Source organism: Cucurbita maxima, unplaced genomic scaffold (assembly GCF_002738345.1).
Source record: "Cucurbita maxima cultivar Rimu unplaced genomic scaffold, Cmax_1.0 Cma_Scf00136, whole genome shotgun sequence".
NCBI lineage: Eukaryota > Viridiplantae > Streptophyta > Magnoliopsida > Cucurbitales > Cucurbitaceae > Cucurbita > Cucurbita maxima.
Window position 1 is genome coordinate 174,681 of NW_019272152.1, and position 10,840 is coordinate 185,520.

At 33.6% G+C, this 10,840-nt stretch overlaps 2 protein-coding genes across 2 annotated transcripts; one reads left to right on the plus strand and one right to left on the minus strand.

Moving 5' to 3' along the window:
• The first annotated feature begins 4,382 nt into the window (after positions 1-4,382).
• Positions 4,383-8,067, plus strand: LOC111473663 (protein PAM71-homolog, chloroplastic-like). Its single transcript, XM_023119134.1, has 10 exons — positions 4,383-4,696; positions 4,952-5,111; positions 5,575-5,758; positions 6,102-6,149; positions 6,291-6,387; positions 6,660-6,823; positions 6,980-7,045; positions 7,393-7,443; positions 7,542-7,646; positions 7,731-8,067. Exons 1-10 carry the CDS (start codon positions 4,567-4,569, stop codon positions 7,794-7,796), a joined length of 1,071 nt encoding a protein of 356 aa, XP_022974902.1. The 5' UTR covers positions 4,383-4,566; the 3' UTR covers positions 7,797-8,067.
• A 1,326-nt stretch (positions 8,068-9,393) lies between these two features.
• Positions 9,394-9,984, minus strand: LOC111473654 (beta-glucuronosyltransferase GlcAT14A-like). The gene has a single exon (XM_023119116.1). The coding sequence runs from the start codon at positions 9,982-9,984 to the stop codon at positions 9,394-9,396; it is 591 nt and encodes a 196-aa protein (XP_022974884.1).
• Positions 9,985-10,840: the final 856 nt, after the last annotated feature.

Sequence of the window (10,840 nt, forward strand, 5' to 3'; positions counted from 1 at the left end):
CTTTTTAGGGGTTTCCTGAAACCTGTACCAATTTTAGGGACGTCCCGAAACCTCAACCAATTCTTAATCTGAGTTTCTTTAGAGATTTTTTGAAATATGAGTCCGATCTTCTTAATCCAAGCTTTTTAGGAATTTCTTGAAAGTTGAGCCAAATTCACTTTTTAGTAGATATTCGAATCTCTAACCTCTTTCATCGAAGAAAATATATTTTAACTAGTTGAATTAGTTAAAAGTTAGACACAATCGCTACAAAACCATAAAAAAAATCACAATATATAAATTTAAAATAATGTATTTATAAATTTTTTAATAAATTATGTATTTTTATACTTTTTAATAATTTCTAAAATCACTTAAAAAAAACATAACGACCAAACTCGTATACTCTATGTCTATAAATATGTTCGAAATAAATAATTATTTATGACACAAATTGTTTATAGAGAAATTTAAAAGCATTAAATACACGTTTATTAATCAATAAATATATATATATATATATATATATATATTTTTTATGATAAATCTTATTATAAATAAATTATGAATTAAAAAAATCTAAAATAAATAAATAACTCTGCTACGATTGGAAAGTGGGCCCCACATAATGGGATTCTTGTCATAGTTGCATTTCTCAATTGCACAAATCATGCAATTTTAAAAAAAATAATTCCCCATAATTTTTCAAAATAAATAAATAACTGTGTTTTTCGGTAATTTCACATGAAATTTGTTCCTCAATAATTGCTGATTCATTAATAAAATACATTAAATCTAATATTATAATTATAAAAATTTAAATAAGGTTTAGAGTAGATATTTTTAAAATAAGGTTACTATCCAACTCAACTTTACCGTACTTTAATAATATATATATAAACGCTTGTAACCCATGTTAATAATTCATCGGAATTTGTATATATTTAATATTTAAATTTTATGAAATTTATATTATTAATGTGATATATATTGTGAATAAATAGTTTTTAAAAATAATTTTAAAAAACAACCCGACATCTTTATTTAACCCAATTAGATAACAGAGGTCCGGATTGGGTTGAGTTATAAATTTTATTCAGTTGTTCATGTCACTCAACTAATTTGAAATAAAAATAGACCGTTAATATTAAAATAATAATTTTTACTAGGTTGAATAACTATTCGTACAATAAATTTATTATTACAAGAATAATTATTATTTATAAAATAAATGATGAAACAATATAGATTTTCAAAGAAAAAAAAATGGCCAAGTTGTATTAAATTTCAAAATTATTTTAACCATGTGAATAATCAAGTTGATGTAACTTATTATTATTTTTTTTAATTAAAAAAGGGTAATAATTTATATGTATACCTTAGCTGTTTTTGTTTTGTTATTTGTCTATAAAAAAATATTAAAAATAACAATTTATCTCTTCTATTGTCAAAGTAGTAATAAATTAATTTTTAAAACAAAAATATTTAATTAGTCCCTTAAGGACCTAGATGCAATTAAACTCAAATTAGAGGACTAAAAGTATATAATAAAAAGTGAAGATTATGGTCACGTTAATGATCTGAATTCAGCAATTAATGGCTTCGAGATTCTCCGACATTTCATGTAACTTGAATCGTTTCAGTATGTTTTGTTTTGACTCACATGCATCTTAGAAAAAATCCTAGGAGGTTATTCAGAATGTGCATTTTATCGGTACAGGTAATGACAGTATTAAGCTTTTCTTAGTCATCTTATTCTCAGGATCACTCTCATTCAGATATAGTTTAGGGTTTAGGGTTTAGGATTTCGGATTTTAGGGTTTAGGGTTTCATATTTTAGGGTTTAGGGTTTCGGGTTTAGGGTTTAGGGTTTCGAGCTTTAGGGTTTAGGATTTCGAGTCTTAGGGTTTAGGGTTTCGAGCTTTAGGGTTTCGGGTTTCGGGTTTTAGGATTTAGGGTTTGGAATATGGGAAGGCAAGAAAAGCAATTCAGTCTAGATAGTCTAAACATTGAACGGAAAACAAGTTTCAATCAAAACTTCTTTTTAGCCTTTTTCTAACGCTAATAACTTCGGGAACGAGCGAGCAACAATATTTTCTTATTTACATCACTATAATCATTCTTATTTACATCACTATGGTATGCAACAAAATTCGATAATTTCTTATTTACATTAATCATTCAAAATCGTATGTCGAAAACGTCTTTTAAATCACTAGTTGTATAATACAAATTTGTTAAAATGAAGAACATCGTTCAAAAATCAATTATGAGGGGCAAAATGGGTATTTAAGATATTAAGAGAGAGAGAGAGTGATATGAACTAAAGGACATTAATCATACAATATGCTTCAATGAAGATGTGAAGAAAATATTGTTGAAATTATCAAAAGATATTTCAATTCATGTCACCTTGAAGAAGAATGAAGTTTCATGTAATAAATTTTGGGTGAATTACAATTTAGAGTTATTGTATTTCATTAATGTATTTTAAGACTTTTTATTTACTCTAGTTACCATTGGTTAATTATGGCCATCTAGTTACGATTGGTTAATTATGACCATTAAGTATGAATGTAACAACTCTTGGAATGTCCTTTAATAGTTTCATTTTGAAGCTATATAAAGCTATATATATGGTACTGTGGTTCTTTATCTTATCAGAGAGAAAGTTAACTTTTTGCCAATAGGGGCTTGTGGGGGCCTTCTCTAATTTCGACCAAAGTTTTGGACTTTTTTGTGAACAAAAAGAATTAAGTGATTGGTTTAAACATCCACCGTCCTCTTTTGTTCATCCACGTGCGTAGAAATTAAATAATTAAACAATTTTTGTTCGTACTATTTTTTTTATATTGATTAATAAAGATTTAAATCTCATTTAGATAAGATTTGGATTAAAAAGAAAAGTATTTTTTTTTTTTTAATTTTCTCTTTAATTTTGTACCTAAAAATATTATAACGACATGTCGGGTGCCTGCATGTAAAAACTGTCTTTTTAAAAAAAGAATTATCTTATAATCATGGGAAGCCCGAGTAAAGCACCTGTTTATTACTACATATATTAACAAAATGTACTTTATGTCTTACAATCACGACTTTAATAACATATAATTTGAACAAGATTTTGTCTAAAAAGACGTTAATTTCAACATAAAGATTTAATTAAATATCGAGGTCGAATAATTTTTTATTTTTTATATAAAAAAAAGACATATATTAAAACACAATAATGATTTTGACCACTTTTGCTCTATAAATGGAAGTCTTAATTCAATTATTTAGCCTTTCGTTGGAAGAAATATGGAATAATTTCCATCATTGTGTTATCTTGACAGCTATTTTTTGAAATTAATTTTTTTAAAAAAATAAAGAATAGTTATTGAAATATATGTTTTTACCCATTATTTTATTTTATATAATCATTTATAAAAATGAAATATTTTCAAATAAAATGGTAAATACATTATGGTCTCCTCCTCTCAAGATTTAATTAATTTGTTGTTTTTTTTAATTATTTTTAAATTTTTATGTATTAAATTAATTTAATTAGATCTAGGAAAGATTTGATGGATAAACTTATTAAGTAACATGTTTTTGGAGAAATTAAGGTATGGTGAGACGATTTTTAAAATTAAAATGGTTTCTAATTTAATGTTAATAACTGTGATAAAATTAAAATCGTTTTAATTAGTAGTTATTATTGATAAAAAATAGTTGACTAAATTAATGAAAATAATTTATCTAATTATTTCAATAAATACATTTAAATTTTTAATTTTTTAAATAATATATTTTTTACTGTTAATATTACGGTAGCATAAATATCCTTAATCTTTATTAAAAGATTTTTTTTAATATCTACTAGCGGTAGACTTGGACCATTAGAAATGGTATTAGAGTCAAACACCAGACTATATGCCAGCGAGGAGATTGTTCCCTGAAGGGGGTAGACACGAGGCGGTGTGCTAGTAAAGACGCTGGGCTTCGAAGAGGGTGGATTTAGTAGTGGTCCCACATCGATTAGAGAGAACGAGTGCCAGCGAAGCTGATGAGCCCTAAGGTAGGGTGAATTGTTTAACGTGGTCTATGTTGAAAATTAATGTTCATAGTCCAAACTTCCATATGCCTCGCAGGCCTATTAGAAATTCAGTCATTGGGCCCTCTTTACAGATCGGGCCCAACACATACATTGTGGGCCCATAGCCCAATGAATGTGATTATTTTGGGCCAGGCCTTTAGTTCATAAAAGAGAGCCATTTGATTTTATGTACAGCCCAGGCCCAATAATATAATAATATTCCGTTCCCTGGCCCATTGCGTTTCATTAATATGGGCCAGGCACTGGTCCAAAACGACGCCGGAGGATTCATATTTTTTTTCAACACCAAGTTTTACAAATTTGAGACGAGCTTTCCATTTTATCTCTGCAACTGCGACGTGGCAATCTTCGGAACTCAGATACGGATTTGTTGGCGGAGATTCAACTTCACTTCCGAGCAACTTTACGCTTGAACCGCCGGCGGCCGGCGAGAATTATGGTTTTGTAGTAGGTAGATATGAGGTCATAGGAACGAAAAGGAAGGAGAAATGGAAGGATTGGTGGTTCGGTCACCTTTCGTTTCAACAGGGAAGAAGTTTCCTTTCTCACCTTTGCTCGATTCTTTGCCGAGTTGTTCTGCTTCTGGCAGTGTATTTGCGAAGAACGTATCGAAATCGCGTAATCTTCTCTTGAATTATCTCTCTTTCCTTATAATTTTCAGTTTTGGTTTTGATTTTGCAAATTTCCAAACGCTCAGTGTTTGCATTATAAGTAGATTAGTTACTCATTGTTTGGTGAAACTGATTGTTTGAGAGTTTCTTTGAGTAATTTATGGACGATTCTCGTTTTGACTGTCTTAATTTTGTTGAATGCTATGCGTTTTCCGTGCATTCTGTGAACATATTGAGCGAGCAGTGAGTGTGTTGTTGACAGTGAAATGTAGAAGAGTAACGAGATTGAACACGAAGTACGGTAAAATCAGAGCGCATTCGTCGAATGTAAGTATCGGATCCGATGGATACAAGCACGAGGAGGAAAAGGAGGGCCAGCATGTTATTTCCAGCAGTGCACCTGCTGATAGTTCATCTAAAACGTGAGTTTCGTCATTTTTGTTTTGATTTTTCTGAGTTGTTGATATATTAAAATTTTGATTTCTGTGACTATGGCTTGGATTATGCACCATATGCATTTATTTCAGAACTCCAATTGATCTTCCGGAGCAATGGTTATAAAATCGAAGGTTTCGTTGAAGGATTTTTTATTCTTATTATCATTTGAAATCAAAATTCTACTAATCTGGTTGTTGTGGTTCCTCTAATCCATTCGATATTTGAAGGGCTGTGATAACGTGTTGTATTATTAAGAGGCAGTCAAATTGTAGCAACCTGGCTGAATAAGTTTTTAAGCTAATCGAGTAAATGACAACCTTATTTGTTGTGTAAAATGATGCTCTCACCTTGCTTTATAATTTAGTGAATCCGGGACACATTTTTCTCTCATATGAACCTACATCACTTCTTCTTCACTCATTTATATATCTTATATTGTTTTGGCAGTGAGAAGTCTCCAAATGGATTGCCTTATCCTCTTTCTATTGCGCTAGTACTAATTGGGTGCAGTTTAGTATTCTCACTGATTGCCTTTGTGAAAGGAGGACCATCGTCAATCTTGGCCGCAGTCGCTAAGTCAGGGTTCACTGCTGCTTTCTCCTTAATATTTGTCTCTGAAATTGGAGACAAGGTGACTTTTTACATTCTTGGAACTTTGCCTTTATCAAGGTTCTCAATTTTTTCCTATTGCTAGAAGGATTGTGCATAAACACACAATCCATAGAATAAATTACAGATGAATAAAAGAAAACAATTCAAAAGACTAAGATATGAGTTCAATCCACTGAGACTGGAAGTTTGAAGCTCGACCTTGTTACATTAAATTTCAAAGAATTAAGCGAAGTAACCAAAATATTCTAAATTTTCCAAATGTTTACTGTTATATGGCTCTACTTCTTTCTAGCATCTTTAGTGTCACATCCCCTTAGAACTTTGAAGATATTGTCAGCTTATACCTTATCTCTTTTGGACAGACATTTTTCATTGCTGCACTCTTGGCCATGCAATATAAGAAAGGACTGGTATATCCTCTGTCGCCCTCTCTCTGTCTACAAAAATGCATCTGCTATTTGCACCATGTTTTTCTTTTCCTTTGTTCCATATGGCTTGATTCTGTGGGTTAGGAATTGAAAGTGCTATTCAGGTATTGAATTGTTGAGCAGGTTCTGTTAGGATCTATGGGAGCTCTTTCACTTATGACAGTCCTCTCAGTTATAATTGGACGGATATTTCACTCAGTACCTGCTCAGTTCCAGACAAGTAAGCTCAACTGCTCTAGAATAATCTCTTTTAACGTACTGCCTTCTTACTTCTTTCTCTGTTAGGACAATAACTTTGGCCCGTCTTCCTTATATTGTACTAGATACGATTCTGCTGAGACGATCGACATTTATTGTTGAAACCAGTGCATTTTGTTCTATTAAAAATTCAATTCTATATTTGATATTTTCTATCGTAACAAATAATACTTCTCCTACGCATACTCTTAGGTCCAAAATCTTAACTATATTTACGTGCTGTCGTTTGTGTAGCTTTACCAATTGGAGAATATGCGGCTGTAACTCTTCTATTGTTCTTTGGTCTCAAGTCCATTAAAGATGCATGGGAACTTCCCTCGAGTGTTCCTAAACAGGACAACGAGAGTCCTCCAGAACTTGATGAATATGTTGAAGCAGAGGAGCTTGTTAAAGAAAAGGTGGATCCCCAATCATTAGTTTCCTCTAGATTTTGAATTTTGTTTTGTTAAGGCTTGGAAACTGTTGCTTCTGGGTAGTCTATTTCATATTTGTCTGACTTTGTGACTAAAATTCCTGATTCTACCATATGGTATATCTTTTATAATTGTTTTCAGGTTTCAAAACGGCTCTCCAATCCTCTTGAAATCATCTGGAAGTCGTTCAGCCTTATATTTTTTGCTGTGAGTAGCTTTTAATCATTACTATTTCAGCAGAAAAGTATAACAAAAGCATAATATTTTAGATCGAGTCCACGTGTAAAAATTCATTATAGGAGGATATTTCGTTCGGCCCTTTTAGATCATCAAAAAGGGTATTGTAAACATATATATACACCTTCCCTCTATCACCTTTGCGCATCATATTTTGTAACTTAGACGTGAATGGATATCATATTTAGTTCATCGACTTAGGGACAGTCCCATGGGGCATTTTTAAAGCTCTTTATGATTTTCCCAGAGTATGTGTTTACATTTTAAAATTTTTGTATGTGCAAATACTTAAGTTTGAAACATTTTGTTAATGTTAGGAATGGGGTGATCGCTCAATGCTTGCAACCATTGCTCTTGGAGCTGCACAGGTTCGATTTTCTTTATTTAGAAGCCTGCAATGTACTTCATTTGGTTCTCTCTCGTTTCATTTCAAACTTGCGTTTTTCTTTCAATTTCCACTCCACAGTCTCCTTGGGGCGTGGCTACGGGAGCTATCACTGGACACCTAATTGCAACCACCATTGCCATTCTAGGAGGAGCACTTCTTGCAAATTACATTTCTGAAAAACTGGTAGGAGCCTAACTCCTCTCACATATAATATGCCGTTTGATTCTCTTCATCATTGATGCAACAACTCACTCGACCTTCAATCAGGTCGGCTATGTGGGCGGTGTACTCTTCTTGATTTTTGCAGTAGCAACCTTTTTCGGAGTTTTCTGACTATTGCACGACATCGAGTTCTTCAACGCCCTATGGTCAGGTCAATGCATTCAAAGGCTCTAATGCTAGTAGCCACAGTGAGAAGAGGAAGAAAAGTGGCTTAACGTAGGTTATTGTTTCTTTTCTTTCTGATGTTTATGATATAATCCTTTTCATTATTCTCAAGCTTCATAATTATGATTTCGTGTGCTTGTCGTGAACAATTTTCTTTCCCCATATGGTTCGTAGTGGAATTCAGATTTTTGCCAATAAAATTTCATTTTCTGTTATATTGATAGTCACTGCTCATTTTCTGTTATATTGATACACAAAAAGATTGCATGGATCCATGAGGCTGTGGTCGGGTGCCTCGACAAGTACGTTGTGTCACTCGAAGTCTCTCGAGACTCTTGAAAATAGATCACAGTATAAGACGTTATTGACAAAAATGATTCAATTTCCTCCCACCCATATAGGTTATTTGATTCTATTGAATGAGTTCCCCTCTTCTACGTGAGATGGGGCGTCAGACTACATGGCTAAGTTGCCATTGCTCTTACCACAGGCTATGATAAAAAAAAGTTAATAGTTTCTATTAACTTTTTTTTTTTATACATAAATTTTGAAAACATATTAAAAAAAAATTAATGTTGATCTAGATTGATGGGAATGCAATTGATCTAGATTGATGTTAGTTGAAGAAGGGACACCTACGTCTCACATTGACTCCGAAACGCTCTCCTACCGATGCATTTTTTTACATTCTACAGCTTTGGCAGATCACTTAGCTCTGTTTATCTTCGGTGCAAGAGCGCTCGATCAGTGAGCTATTATGCACTCTTAAAGGTGGCTGCTTCTAAGAAAACTTCATGGCTCTCTCTACACCCTACTTGCTTTATCACTTAACGGTCATTTAGAGGCCTTAGCTGGTGATCTGAGCTGTTTTTCTCTCGACGATGAAGCTTATCTCCCATCGTCTCACTAGCCAACCTTTGTACCCCTACCTCCTTTATCACTAAGCTATCGTTTAGGGGCCTTAGCTGGTGAGCCCTACCTCCTTTATCACTGAGCGGTCGTTTATGGGTGGACTGTTTCCCTCTTGATAATGAAGCTTATTAGCTTATCCTATCCTCCATTGTCTTACTGGCCGACTTTGACCTTTATTATCTTGAGATCATATCTAATTTTTAGAGTTTGCCTCAATTGTTGCAATTATAAAGACACTTTTTTTGCATAAGTCAAGAATGTCCCGAGAAAAAAAAAAATATTTTAACCATTTATTAATCAAAATGCTTACAAAATCCATATTTTTATGCTATAGATTATAGATTAATCACTACAAATTACAAATTTATTTGCTTTCCTTCACACCATCCAAATATAGATCATAAGGATTACAAGAAAAAAAAAAAAAAATCATTAATGGCAAAATTACGACAAGCCATGATCTCTGCATAATATTCATTATGCTAAGACGTCATTTTTAATGATACAAATCTAAATTCCGGAAAGGTTAATGGTAACAGCTAAATTACCTAAAACTCCCTAAATAATGAATGAAGATGAGGATTGGCACACTCCCTTTTGCTCTCTTTTGGGGATATTCAGTCCTTAAGAATCATTCAACAACTACACACCTATTCCTTCTAAATGTACCATTTGAAAGCAACCCAACAATTCGTTTTTCAAGTCTTCTTGCTCCTGAACCAGGCCTAACTACATCTGCATCTCCCCATACTAGACATGTATCATTCCCCGGCTCCCCCAAACACCACCCACCGGGCACGATGTGTCCAGGGCCACGGTTCAAGATCTCAGTATCAATTCGGTTGAGCACTGGATCGTTCAACTGAAATCTTGTTGCGAAGGCTGCTCCACTCTCGATCATGAGAACGTAATCAGAGGGGCCAAGGAACTGGGGCTGTTCTTTGGGAGGCTTGTCAACTATGGCATATAGTAGGTTGTCGTTAAGGACCGTCTTGTTGAACTGGTGAGAATTACAGAGGACGGTTGGAAAATAGTTCAAGTGGCCAGATTGAGTATTTGAGAAGTACATCAAAAGAGTCCTGGGAAGATTATCTGTTCCAAGAACGCAGAACTCGACAACCTGTCGACTCACGATTGAAAGAGACGAACCTGCATAAGAGAATGGTCGGAGAAGATCTCCAGTTTCAGTTCCAGATGATAAGAGAGCTTCTTCAGGAAACATTGAAGTTCAAACCCAACATGCGTAACTAGATATCAACATTTATCAACATTTATGTTGAATTCAATATCCAAGCTAGCAATTACTATTAGATAGCATAAAATTGAAAAGACATAATACCAACTGAGATATTACAACATTTTATCAAAACGGCAATGACAATAGCATCACGAGGATGCCATTCTTTTTTAGTACAACAAATGTGGGGGTTGAAAAATCACGAGGTGGCCAGTTCGGTTCTGTGTCGGGGAAAAATCATAAAAGGAGGACATTTCCAAGTCAAGGGAATTTCCATTTCCATTTCTAAGTCAGAGAGTTACAAAATACTCTCCCCATTGACATTAGCAACTAGAAAGAAGCTAAATAACAGATCTAAAACTACATATACGGCTTCTCATCAGAGCCACCACCATTTTCATATGAATGGCCAATAACTTCAAAGTACGATCCATATTTCATCTTTTTTGTTCTTTCTTTACGAAGAGACGAAAGACTCAATCATGGGAGTAAGACCAGTTTGCCACTTACAATACTTTTCCATGTATTTAAGTTATCTACAAAGGATTCTACCTGTGAGATCTCACATTAATTAGAGAGAGGAACGTGTGTCAGCATCCGCTAGGCCCCGAAGAAAAGTGGTTTGTGAGATCCCACATCAGTCGGAGAGAAGAATGAAGCCTTGTTTATAAGGGCATGGAAACCTCTCCCTAGCTGAGACATTTTAAAAACCTCAAGGAGAAGCCCGAAAGGGAAAGCCCAAAGAAGACAATATTTGCAAGCAGTGGAACTTGGGCAGTTACGCTATCCATCGCTCGGTGAGAATTATGTTACAAACAAAAATTATACATATTAGATTATC